This window comes from Orycteropus afer, unplaced genomic scaffold, assembly GCF_000298275.1.
Source record: "Orycteropus afer afer isolate SDZICR_OR568_19922 unplaced genomic scaffold, OryAfe1.0 scaffold00382, whole genome shotgun sequence".
Classification (NCBI taxonomy): Eukaryota; Metazoa; Chordata; class Mammalia; order Tubulidentata; family Orycteropodidae; genus Orycteropus; species Orycteropus afer.
In genome coordinates this window covers 1,720,855-1,735,081 of record NW_006921969.1, presented here as the reverse complement: position 1 = coordinate 1,735,081, position 14,227 = coordinate 1,720,855, and the positions used below count along the sequence as shown (strand labels likewise).

The 14,227-nt window shown below is 38.2% G+C and overlaps 1 protein-coding gene across 1 annotated transcript in view; it reads left to right on the top strand.

Moving 5' to 3' along the window:
* PRDM5 (PR/SET domain 5) overlaps nt 1-14,227 on the top strand; it is a 449,183-nt gene that overhangs the window by 59,969 nt on the left and 374,987 nt on the right. Inside the window, exon 2 of the mRNA XM_042782587.1 lies at nt 8,305-8,388. Coding sequence (XP_042638521.1) covers nt 8,305-8,388 — 84 coding nt within the window. The remainder of the gene's footprint in view (nt 1-8,304; nt 8,389-14,227) is intronic.

The window sequence follows — 14,227 nt, the reverse complement described above, 5'->3', positions numbered from 1 at the left end:
CAGATAAGGTATAACTCTAATTAGGCCATTGGTTAGTTTTGTCATCCTCTAGGCTTGAAAGAGAGCCAGTCTCAGAGCAGAGGGGACCACTACCACCAAGAAGAGATGGGAGTGGAGCAAGTTTTTTGAACCTGAGGTCTCTGTGTTGGGAACATGAGACAGTGAGAGACATGAGAAGCTGTGGCAGAGAGATGACTGCAGCAGAGGCAGCAGAACCAGGAGACTGACCCAAGACTGTGCAGTGGGCTTTCTGGTCCATGAAGGGAGAGAGCTGAGGGCCTTTGGGCAGGAGTCTTACGGGTGGAGTAGGGTGCCTCCGGGTACTTGGTAGAGCTAGGCTTGCCAGAGCTGAGTACCTTTGGGCTGAGGCTTACTGGCACTTATTGGCTGAATTAAAGGCCATTTGTAATATTTGCTGAGCAAGGCAGAGGCCTGGTTGGCTCAAGAGGCCAAAAGGTCTGAGAGGCCAAGGACCAGAGAGAGGCCTGCCTGTGGATGAAGAGGCTGTCTTAATTGGAGAACTGTATCCTGAGTCATTTCTGATCCTGAATTGTAACCTAATTCCCTAATAAATCATAATGTTGAGTATTGTCTGTGAGTTCTGTGTGTCCATTGTAACAAATTATTGAGCCGAGTACAATGGGAGAGATAGCTGGTGTCAAAATTGGTAAAAAGTTTCGAAAGAAGAGGAATGTCTGACTTCTGCTTCATAGAAATGCTGCAGCTTTGGGCTGATGCTTATCCTGATTTGCCACACCATTTTTATGCTATTTATTGTCCTTTAAGCATCTGAGGCTGTGACTATTGAGGTAGATAGAAGCAAAGAACTCTAGGAAGGTTCTTGTAAAGAAATCACAGGTTTGAAGGTATTATCAATAGTAATAGTGAAATGAACAAGAGAGTGGAGAGTTGGCAGTTTTTCTGCTGTTAATATTTGCTCTTTATCAGCTTTATTATAGAAAGTAAAACTAATGATGAGAAGTCAACCAAAAAATTTTGCAGTTTTCAAGAATATTGTTTAATGTATGAGTTTCCTTCATAATCCTTAATTATAAACTTCATCTTAGGTGCTTGTTATGCAAATGTGCATGTATATAATATATATTATGATAAACCCTATGGAATTTTTTATTTTTATTTGTGTAGGTCAAAACAGTCACGTGTTGGTGCTTTCTTATTGTTCAACTAAAAGAATAAGTAATCACATAAATGTTGGGTGACTGTGTCTTAAATTTTTCTGTCATGTGTGCCACCTAGCACATTTGAGGCCTGATGAGATAGATTTGTTCTTAAGTCAGAATCTTAATAGGAAATGGTTAGTGAATAAAGCAGTGTATCAAATGCAAATTATCATTACACTGATATGAAAGTGCTGTTTGTGTAATAGAGACAACAATAAACAGAGAGAGATGGGGATGGGTAACACGTGTTGGGGTCTTCTGGGGAAGGCTTCATGATGAGGGACATCTAATAAATATAAAATCTTCATCTAAAGCCAAGTATAAATTATATTTTAATGATCTGCATTGCTACTACTCATCCTAAGTCATATGGATAACTGAGAATGGGCTCTTTACATTTTTTGTAATCTTACAACCACAAAAACTCAAACGTACATGGACAAATAATTTTAATACACCCACGAGGGTATATTGGTAGAAATCTCATTAAATTCTGAGAGTGAGATATACTTACAAATTCACCTGCTTTATCAAGATTGGCAGTTCGAATCTACCCAGCAGCACTGCAGAAGAAAGGCCTGCTGATCTGTTTCCATAAGATAACAGCCAAGAGCACTTCTTTGTAACACATGGGATCTCCGTGAGTTGGAATTGACTTGAAGTCAACAGGTTTACTTTGATTATATCAGTGTTTTGAAAGCTGTGGATAGCAACCCATTAATGAGCTGTGAAATTAATTTGAGTCAAAGCTTGTAATTTAGTAAATATGAAATAGAATAGAAAATATTTGCATGCATGCACAGAGTAAGATACTAATTTTTCAAGAATGTTACATTTTAGTTTTATATGATTGCATTTTTCCTTGTACATGTGAATGTATTATGTTGTTGTCATGTGCCAGTGAGTCAGACCTGACTCGTAGCGACCCCTCCTTGGATTTCCGAGGCAGTATCACTACGGAAGTAGATTGCCCTATCTTCCTTCCGAGGAGTGGCTGATGGGTTTGAACCGCCAGCCTTCTGGTTAGCAGTCAAGTACCTTAGGCACTATGCTACCAGAGCTCCCGAATGTTTTTTTTTTTTTTTTTTAATGTGTTTTCAATGAGAGTTTACACAGGAAATTAAGTTTTTATTTAGCAATTTATACACAGATTACTCAGTGACATTGGTTACATTTTATGCAATGTATCAACACTCTTCTTAATTTCAAACCAGTTGGTCTATTTCTAGTAATCTAGTTTCCATGCCCCCTTACCTGCTCATCTTTGCTTTAGGGTAATTGTTGACCATTTGGTGTCATATAGATGATTTTTTAAAGAAGCACAGTGCTCATGGGTTATATTCTTTTGAGCCACTCTATAGTTTTGGTTCAAGGTTTAAAGAGTATTTTAGGACGATAGTCTCGGGGAGTCACTCCTGTCTCAACCAGTCCAGTAAGTCTAAACTTTTTTAAGTGTTTGAATTCTGTTCCACATTTTCCTCCTGTTCTGTCAATCTACTCTGGACTTGATCAGAACGGTTGGTGGTGGTAGCTGGGCACCATCTAGTTTTTCTGGTTTCTGGGTGGAAACCTCAGGCAGTGGTTCATGTACACTATTAGTTCTGTAGACTAGTTTCTTCCCAGAGTCTTTGGTTTCCTTCTCTTTTGCTCCAGATGAGTAGAGACCAAAAGTTATATCTTCAATGGCTACTTGCAAGCTTTCAAAACCCCAGATACTATTCACTAAAGTAGGATGTTGAAAATAAACTTTATGAACTATTTTATGCTAATTGACTAAGTTAGACTGTGGTCCTGTGCCCTCAAACCTATGAAACCAAACTCACCAGGTGTTTGGTTATATTTAAGACGTATCCATAACTCTGCCCCTCAAGTGGTTTATTATATATATATATATATATATATATGTATATATATATGTATATATATATATGCCTACACACATGTATCTGTATATACATATAAATATGTTGTTGTTGTTGTTAGGTGCCATTTGCGTTATTGCTGACTCATAGCAACCATATGTACAACAGAATGAAACACTGCCTGGTCCTGTGCCAGCCTCATGATCCTTACCATACCTGAGCCCATCGTTGCAGTAACTGTCAATCCATCTTGTTGAGGGCCTTCTCTTTGTTGTTGACATATAGACATAGATACATCTATATCTATATGTCATATATAGATATGACATATAGATATAGATACATCTATATACATGAGGTATTTTGGGAGCTCTGGTAGCATAGTGCCTAAGGCACTTGACTGCTAACCAGAAGGCTGGCGGTTCAAACTCACCAGCCACTCCTCGAAAGGAAGATGGGGCAATCTACGTCCGTAGTAATACTGACTCGGAAACCCAAGGAAGGGTCCCTATGAGTAGGGTCCAACTTGACGGCACATAACAACAACAACAACAACAATATGTGTATATATATGTATGCACACATATATACCCACACATTTATGTGCATATATACATATATATGTGACTGCACACATTTTTTTTGTTCTTGTTGGTTTTGTTGCAAAATTATATACTTCTTTTATGCAAATAACAAGCACATTCTTTGATTGTTTGCTGACTGTGTTTTCCCCATGAGGTATTTATGTAAACACATTTGGTTAAGTTTTTACAGCAATGTGTAAAATAATTAGCATAGCATACTTACGCGAATACTTCTTGGTGGAAGGGTGTGATTGGCAAACAGACATGAACGTGCCCATTATTTGTGTAAAAATATGATATGTTTTGTCCTTTACCCAAAAAAGTCTTTCTGTCTTGTGTTTTTCATCATTTACCTCAGTCGGGCTGTATGCACTTCACCTACATTTGGTGCTACCTTTCCCATCATCAGAAATAGCAAGTGTCTACTATCTAGTGAGTGATTTCTCCCTCTTCCCCTCCACTCTTCCCTAGTAACCACCAATGAACACTGATCTCTGTATATATACCAATTCATCTCTTCTTATAAAAGTGTGATCATACAGTATTTGTCCTTTTTTTATTGTTTCATTCAGCATAATATCCTCCAGATTCATCTACTTTATAGTATGTGTTTTGAGAACTCATCATTATTCTTCATGGCTGTGTAGTATACTATTGTGTGTATCTACCACATTTTATTTATTCATTTATCCATTGGTGGGCATTTAGTTTGTTTCCATCTTTTTGATATTGTGAACAGTGCTACAGTGAACATAGGTGTGCATATGTCTCTTTGTGTCTCTTTTTTGGACCTGTGGGGTATGTGAAACTGAGTAAAGTCAAAACTATTTTCCCCACCCTGGTTAAAACAGATAATTAGAACAGATAAGACCCCGGATGTGAATAGATAAGTAAACTTAATTACCCTCAGCTATTTCCCCACCCCGGTTAAGACTAATAGGACCCAGGTTGGAGACAGATGAGTAAATACAATAAGCTCAGTTCCTTAAGAACTAAATGGAACAAAAAACATTCTTTCCTGATATTTCCTTAGGCATAGGTGATAAATACATTAATGCAACTTAGAAAACAACTTGAAAATTAATTCTGGCCCACGGACATGCACAGTGGGACAAAGAGGAACAAAGTTACTGGGAACTAACACTCTCCCCTCTGTCTAAGCCCCTATCAGCTGATGACAGGAAACTGGTGTGACTCATCTGGTATGCAAGCACATTGGCTCAAAATGCTGCTGTCCCTTTAAACCAAGGCGAAGGAAATTGCAGCCAATTGTCAACCATCTCACGCCCAATTCCTGAAATTTTATAACCCTCTCTTCTGGAACCTACAAAACTGTAATTTGATGGAGTTTGGGGGAATCAGATCTGGGTATGGGTACCCCTGCCTCCTTGCATTGCAGCTTTGCAATAAATAATTTTCTCTCCTCTTAATTGTGTAAACTGTTTTGGCTTGACTGAGTACTTGACCCTCATTTGGTCCTATTTCATATGCATGCAAGAGAAAGATGTGGCAGTCTTATTCCATAAAGATTTGCAGCCTTGGAAACCCTGTGGGGCAGTTCTACTCTGCCCTGTAGGGTCATTGTGAGTTGGAATTGATTTGATGGCAGTGAGTTTGGGTTTTCGTTTGCTGGAGTATATATACTTAGGAGTGGGATTGCTGCATCATGTGGTATATATATTTCTAGTTTTCTGAGGAAATGCCATACTGTTCTACATAGTGGTTGTACCATTTTACAATCCTACTAGCAGTGGACAACAGTCCCAGTCTCCCTACAACTTCAACAGCATTTTTTTTTTTTTAATTCATTGTCATTTTATCGGGGTGAGATGGTATCTCATTGAAATTTTAATTTGCGTCACTCTAATGGTTAAGTATTCCGAGCATTTTTTCATTTGTTTGTTGGCTGCATGAATATCCTCTTTAGTGAAGTGTTTATTTATGTCCTTTGCCCATTTTTTTGGTTGAGCTGTTTGTCTTTTTGTTGTTGAGTTTAATGTTTTCCATATATTTTAAAGATTAGACCCTTGTTGGATATGTAGCTGCTGAAGATTTTTTTCCCCAGTCTTTGAATTGTCCTTTTACTGTTCTGATAGTTTTTTTTGAAGAGAGTAAGTATTTAATTTTTAGGAGGTCCCATGCAAAATGTATTTCTTACTATGAGTTGAGGTTTAAAACATGGAAAGCCACTATTTATTATAATTTTGTAGCCTGAGTTTATCAGAGTATAATAGAGAATGTTGGTTGAATATTAATAGTAAACCTTTATAGTCAGAGCCACTATTCTTATTTTGAATTTTCAAAGTTTTAAAATATAACTAATCAGAAAATCTTGGGCCATTCTCTTCTTTTAAATAATCTTACTATGCCTGCATCCAAGTAGGCTTTTATCTTGATCCCAGTGCTTTTGTTTATGTTTCTATTCCATTGTCTTCTGTCCTTTGAACACTGTTGAATTGATAGATTCAGTATTCTTTTCTCCAAATTTGTCCTGCAGAGAGGAATTGAGTGTTTGCCCTGGGTATATCAGTTGCATAAAAAGTGTATCTGCAGATTATTTTTTCCTGCAAGAGTTGATAAAGTTTAAATACATGAGAAAGTAGAATGAAACATTGCATCAATACCAAATCCTCAAATTTATTAAAGAACACACACATAGTTTATTTTTCAATCTGTTTTCTATATTGGATTAAATACCAATTCAGTCAGTTCCTTGAATTCAGTAGTCAGTGTATTGAGTGTCCACTGTGCAAATCACTGCCTGATTAATTTCTAAATGCTGTACCTAACTGAAAGTCAGAAGAGGGTGGCATTAACCTCCATAGGCAGCATTTGTTAGGGTTTGGGAGATGGCCGATGAAGTTGACAAACTGAAGTCTCCATTTGCAGTGAAGTAAGTCACTGGTTCCTAATCCTGTCTCTAATCTTTGCCAGCTGGTTGACATTAGTCAAAAAAGTTATTTCAATGCTTTCAGCTTCAGTTTCTTTATTTTTAAAATGGACATAGGCTATTTTTAAAATGGACATAGGCCAATATAGGATTATTTTCAGTGTGGCATGCAGTAGTTCAGTAAATACTATTTTCCTTGCCTGTTCTTTCATTTCCTATATAGCTTTATTTTTTTCCCTTTATTTAAGCTGCCATTTAATACTAGTCAGGACCTTTTTTGAGGAGAGAAATGATTACTTTTTAAAGAAAGAATCTTTGAGGCTATTCTGTATCTATCTGAGATGTGATGCTTAGTGTTCAGAATTCAACATCAAGTGTTATAATGAGGAACGTGAGGATTGAGAAGCAGACCACCATTCCATCTTTTTCTAAACTTGCTCTCCAAATTTGACTGCATTAATTTCTGAACCTTTATATAAACAGTCATCAGTCTCTCTGTGTCTTTGTTATATTTGTGCTTGGGTTATTTAGAATTATAGTCTTGATTTGAGGACTGTCTACAGCTATATCTGACCCCAAGTGAACACTCCAGAATAGGTTTTCCTGGCGACACCATTATTTACAGGTTTTTAGCACCTCTTTTCTTCTTCTGTAAAACCAGAGGGCTGTTTTGCTGTGCTGTTTATAAATTTCTTTAAGCTTTAAAATGAATGTTCCCAAGAGTTGAGTTTTTCTGTTGTTCATTATGTAATTTGTATTCCTTGAAGCATTGCTTTGATGGTTATTTTTTTCCCTAACAGTGTTCTTCAAAAGTTCTCCCAGAGATTTTATTGGTTTCTCCTTCTTCACCTCCATGCACAGGGAAGGACTCTACTGGAAAGTGGTCATAGGTTGGTTTAGAGGAAATTCCCAAGCGTGAGTGGCTCTCTATCCTCTCTGCACAAATTTCTACAGAATATCTTGATGGATAAACATGACTCATCTCCCTCTGTTTGCCTAGTCCCTGCCTTGGTTGCCTCAGTGAAGAAGGACCATCGTCTCTCCATTGAATGTGGCATTGTGGCCACTCATGGTGTGCACACAGAGGTCATACACCAGCAGTTCTCACCTGGGAACTTAACCAAAATGTGGATACCTACATCCCCTTGTCAGAGACTCTGATTTTAATACCCCAGGATTCAGTATTTTAAACACACGAACCCGGTAATTCTCACACAGGTGGGCTTTTACAACACATATTTTCAGATACCCTAGTTTATAGTGTGTCTTCACGGTTGTTCAAAAGATTGGCAGAATAATTTAAACTTTATTTATGAACAATTTTCCTCTGAGAATGGAAAACCTACTTCTTTCTAGTATGTAATATGGATGAATTCATGATTTTTATGGAAACCAGGTGATTTTCTGCCTGGTGGGCTTGTCTCTCAAGTCAGGCAAAGCTTAATGCTTTTCATTTTCAGACCACTTGCCAGAGGCCATGAAGATTGAAACAGATTGAGTACAGTGTTCAGTGCCTTGTCAGAATTTGAATGTTAAGTTAATTTAACCCTTTTATATTGGCTCCTGTCATGTGGATTCAGGCTCTTAGACTAAAAAAAATTTAGATTAAGTTAGATGTTAAATAAGAAAATGTTTTGTGTTGTAATTAGCATTTTAAATGTGTCTTCAATTATTGGGCATAAAAATATGGAGAAAAACGTTTTCTTTCCCCAGAAGAGAAGTGGTAGGTTATTTTGGTAGCTTGATTATAGTACTAATCCTTTTTCAATGTAATTATTGCTGCTCAGGGTGAAAAGTTTGGACCATTTGCTGGAGAGAAGAGAATGCCTGAAGACTTGAATGAAAATATGGATTACAGGTTGATGTGGGAGGTGAGGATTCAATTGTTTCTTACAATATTTAAAATTTTTCTGTTGAAGTTATTTAACACATTTACAAGGCTAAGTAAACAAATTAATTCCAGTCTACTATTTAAGCATTTTAAGGAAAGTGATTGAAAGATTAGCATTTTTTAAAAAGTTAGATTGTAGGAATGTCCTCTATGAGACTATTCTTTTGAAGTCTCTACAGAGTTCTTCAGAACTCTGAAGTTTATAGTTCATCATTGGAAAATATTTTTTTTCCATGTATAAGGGTGTTTGTATTTTAAACTAAGCATATCTTTTATGAGATTTACAGTTTGATTTCTGGAAATGGAATTAAACTTCAACATTTATTTCCCAATTGCAGGTCTAATTACATAGCAACAATTTGAGACTTCTTGCTGGAACAAAAATCCTAGTTTAAAATGTAGCTTATCTTTAAAAACATGTATGTAAAGCACTATTTCTCTATAGACAGTCTTTTTGAACTCAGAGGCCCCCTATGTAGATATCTATTTATGCAAACAAATGTATGTCCTATAACCAAAAATATAAAACTCACTCATTAAGTTGATTTTGACCACAGCAACCCTCACTGGGTTTCCAAGGCTGTAAGTCTTTATGGAAGCAGACTGCCTTATCTTTCTTCTGTGGAACTACTGGTTTGTTCAAACCACCGACCTTTTGGTTAGCAGCCAAGAGTCTTAACCACTACACCATCAGAGCTCCTTGTACATCATATACTGTGAGAATTTTCATTCTAGCTTATTCTGATTACATTCTTCACTGTTCTTTTCTTCTAGTCATTAGGAAAAGAATGGGTACGGAATGGGAATAAGAAAACAGATGTAGAGATACAAAGTAAAAACTTGGAAAAGAAAACCTAGCTCCAAAATTGTATTTAATAGGTGAAGGAGCTCTGGTGATATAGTGGTTGAGGCATTTGGCTGCTAACCAAAAGGTTAGTGGTTCAAACCCACCAGATGTTCTGCAGAAGAAAGATGAGGCAGTGTGCTTCCATAAAGATTTACAGCCTTGGAAAACCAAGGGGGGTTGCTATGAATTGGAATTGACTCTATGACAGAGTTTGGTTTTGTTTGGTAGGTGGTTGGGAGCTGAGACTTGCGTAGGTAGAGCTGAGGGGGTGTGGATTACAAAATCAGAAAGTTTTGGAATACTGAACTAGAGAACTACACGTAAGAAAAGTCTGAGTGTGACTTGTCTCTAACAAGAAAAATGCATTTATAAGATTGTCAGTGTTACTGAAGCTGCTGGTGGTGGCTGGGAAAGAGATTCTTAAAAGGTTCTACAGAGAAAGATAGAAAATGATAATGCATCCTCACTATAGTTTAAGAATGGAAAGATATTACTGATATTGCCTTAATTTAACTTACTGATTTGTTTATTTTTATGAACATAAAAATATTTTTAATGGCTTTCACCATTTTTTATAAGATCTCAGTTTTCTTAGCACTTAATTCTCTTACCATGAACATTTTTAGAAATCAAATCCTTATGTGACAAACAAAATTGATAACCCAAATAAATAAAAAATGATAGAAATAGCTATTATATAACTGATTTTTAATGGCTTTTGGTATTGTTACAGAGTTTTTAAACATTTTAGTGTGATGGTCAGGTTAATGTTTTACATAGGCATTGTTAAGCAGATAACGAGTATAGTTTTCATTACAAAAGGAGGAATTGCTTATAGGTAACTTAAATAGGTGGTTTTTGTTCTATCATATTGCTGACTGATAGGTCGCTAATAGATTATCTAGTTTTACTTTATCTTTTCCTGTGGTTCTTGAATAGCTTTACATTTTTTATTTTGAATTCATGTACAAGTATTCCCAGTCATCCCACCTTGCAACCTGAAGAGCTATTAAATTTATACATTTTTATGTTCAGGTAATATTAGAGTCACCTAATGGTTGCTAGTCTCTATTTTATTTTACTTCTTATTCTGTGTCTGTATTTTGAATAAATTACACTTGTATTTGTTAAGGAGGGCTCAGCTGGTAACTTAATGGTTGGAGGTTTGAATCCACCTAGAGATTCCATGGAAGAAAGTCCTGGCTATTTACTCCCAAAGTGTCAGCCATTGAAAACCCTCCTGAGCACAGTTCTACTCTGCTGGTGTATGGTGCTTATTACAAAATTCAGTAGATGCAAAAGGATGTTAAAGAAGAATATCTCTGTCCCTCTCAAGCCCTCTCTCTTAAGATCTATTTTAACCCCTTTGTTCATATGCTTCCTAACAGCCTCAAGTTCTTTCCCTCTTATGCTGGGTCTTTATTTTAGGTTGCTGGCCATTCTCTGCTCTTTGAAGTTGTGAAGCTGGGTAGGGGAAGAGAAGGACACTGCCAAAGGGGCAAGGGAGCCACATCTTCTGACCTCCTCTAACCTTACAAGAGGAAGACAGAATCACCATCAGTAGCCCAAGGGCTGTACCTGCTAGGCCAGACTGACATGCCACCTCCCTCCAGCCCTTTCACCAATCCTGACACCAACTGTTCTTCCCACAGCACCCACCACCTCTCTGCTGGGTTCGATAATTTGTTGCAGTGGCCACACAGAACTCACAGATTATGGTGTTTATTAGGGAAGCAACAGCTACAATTCAAGTTTAGAAATGCACTCGGTCTCTCACAGCCAGCTGTCTCATTTAGCAGCCAGCAGTCTCTCAGCAGCCTGTGTCTCCTGTGTCTCTCTCTCAGCAGTGCATATCTCTTGTGTCTGTCTCTCAGCAGCACATGTCTCTTGTAGTTCTCACAAAGTGAAATACTAAGCCTTCTTTCTTATTCTGGGTAAATTGGGACTAGTTATTTAAGTCATTTTCGATATGCCCCATAGCTACACCTGTGAATTCTCTGTTAACCATCATTTTGTTCTCCAAATATGTATCCTTTCCTCTCAAACAGGTAGTTATCCCTGCTGACATTATGCAACATGAGTCAGATACTGCAGATAGTATCTGGAAAATGATGTCATGAGAGCATATGACATAATTCTTTCTCAATTTACACTTAACTTCCACCTTTGCTTGTGGTGCCAGTGTTTGAGTGTCTCTGTAACAAACCGTGAGCTCCTGGGTCAGGAGCCCTTGGGTGGATATTTCATTGCAAGAAACTTGGAGGCATCAGTCAGGATTGAGCCCTGTCAGATTGGGGCAGCTGTAAAGGATTCTGATGGAATCAGGAGGAGCATTGAGGAGGTCTATTGCAACCTTCCTGTTAGTTTCCTAGGGCTGCCATAACAAAGAACCACAAAGTAGGTGACTTTTAACAACAGACATTTATTGTCTCATGGTTCTAGAAGTTAGAAGTCCACATTCAGGATGTCCTCAGGGCCATGTTCTCTCTGGACGCTCTGGGAGAAGATCTTTTCTCATCTCTCTCAGCTTTCTCCTTGGAAGGAAGATGGGGGCAATCTACTTCTGTAGTGATTTGGCCTGGGAAACCCAAAGGGGGTTTGCTATGAGTTGGGTCCAATTTGATGGCACATAACAACAACAACAACCCAGCTTTTAATAAACCTAGGCATTGCTTGGCTTGCAGCTGCTGCATAGCTCCATCTCTGCCTCCATCTTCACATGACCGTCTTTCCTCTGTGTGTCTCTGTGAATTTTCTCTTTTATAAGGACACCATTCATATTGGATTAGGACCCACCTTACTCCAGTATGACCTCTTGTTGACTGATCTCATCTTCAGAGACTCTGTTTCCAAATAAGGTCACTTCACAGGTACCCAAGGTTAGGACTTAAACTTTTTGCTTTTGGTAGGGGGACACAGTTCAATACATACACTCCTCATATCCTCAAAAGTTGGAGCTTGGAAGTCATTGATGCCCCCTCCTTCAGATCATTCAGCAGTCCTTTATTTTTTCTGAATTGGTCACCTGGATTCGAGCTTGAGGTCTGAAGAAACTAAGTCTTATCTGTCCTTGATACTTCTTCATAACCTCAGATTACTATGTTTAGTTTAAAATTAAGTGCATTAGCAGAATTCTGCACTTCTCAGGCAACAGGCCAATTTTAAAGCTTGAGGTTGGAAACCAGTACTTGATGATAAATGCTTCCTACTGACAATTTAGTGTGATGTAACCAGTTAACTTTTCTGTATTCTTTTCTTTCATTAATTGGAAGGCTTTTTGCCTACCTTTTGCCAGGTAGTTTGGAACTTGAGATATTTTCCTCAAATAGAGATTGTTACCTGCTCAAACTTACTCCAAGGCCAACATATAATTGTGTGCTATTCCTAAAACCGTTTTTGAATTATTTTCAGTAAGATCTTACTTGCATGTGATATTAATGATATTGTGCGATAATTTCCACATTCTGTGGGATCACCTTTCTTTGGAATGGGTACAAATATGGATCTTTACCAGTCAGTCTCTTCCAGTTCAAAAACGGTCGGAGCAGTATATTGACAGAGAACTTCCAGAGGTGCAAGCTGCATTCAGAAGAGGACGTGGAACAAGGGATATCATAGCTGCTGTCAGATGGATCTTGGCTCAAGGCAAAGAATATCAGAAAGATGTTTACCTGTGTTTTATTGACTATGCAATGGCATTTGATTGTGTGGATCATGACAAATTATGGATAACATTGAGAAGAATGGGAATTCCCGAACACTTGATTGTACTCATGAGGAACCTGTACTTTGACCAGCAGGCTGTCATTTGAATGGAACAAGGGGACACTGCATGGTTTAAAATCAGGAAGGGAGTGTGTCAGGGTTGTATCCTTTCATCATACTTATTCAATCTATATGCTGAGCAAATAATCCGAAAATCTGGACTCTATGAAGAAAAATGTGGCATCAGGATTGGAGGAAGAATCATTAACAACCTGTGATACGTTGATGATACAACTTTGCTTGCTAAAAGTGAGGATGACTTGAGGCACTTACTGATGAAGATTGAAGACTACAGTCTGCTGTATGGATTACATCTCAATATAAAGAAGACAAAATCCTCACAACTGGACCAATAAGCAGCATCATGATAAATGGAGAAAAGATTGAAGTTGTCAAAGAATTCACATTGTTTGGTTCTACAATCGATGCTAATGGAAGCAGCAGTCAGGACACTAGACGATGTGAAGCACTGTGCAGGTCGGCTGTGAAGGAACTGTTTCAAGTGCTGAGGAGCAAGGATGTCTTCTTGAGGACTGAGATGCACCTGACACAAACCATGATATTTCCAGTTTCCTCGTATGCATGTGAGAGCTGGACAATGAGTAAGGAAAACCGAAGAAGAGTTGATGCTTTTGAGTTGTGGTGCTGGAGAAGAATGCTGAAGGTACCATGGACTGCCAAAAGAACTAACAGATCTGTCCTGGAGGAAGTGCAGCCGAGATGCTCCTTGGAAGCGAGGATGGCCAGAATTCGTCTCACCTACTTTTGTCCTGTTATTAGAGGGGACCATTCCTGGAGAAAGATGTCATGCTTGGTAAGGGGGAGGGTCGACGAAGGAGGGGAAGGCCTTCCACGAGATGGATTGACATGGTGGCTGCGACAATGGGCTCAAGTATAGCAAGGATCATGGAGATGGAGCGGGATCAGGTGGTGTTTCGATCTGCTGTGCTTGGGGTCTCTATGAGTTGAAAATGACTCGATGACACCTAACAACAACAACATTGCTAAAACGTTCAATAATTTTTTATTTTTAAATCTCCAAGGCATTCCTTTTTTGTAACATTTTCCTTGGAAGGTCAAGCCACAGTTTGAAGAATTCCTCTTGGGGCACTGGCTTGGTGCTTCCAGCACATACCTTTGTGGTATGTCACCTGTACAATCCAACTCAGGTTGCATAAATTCCTCATCTCCTTCTCACCCATTATTC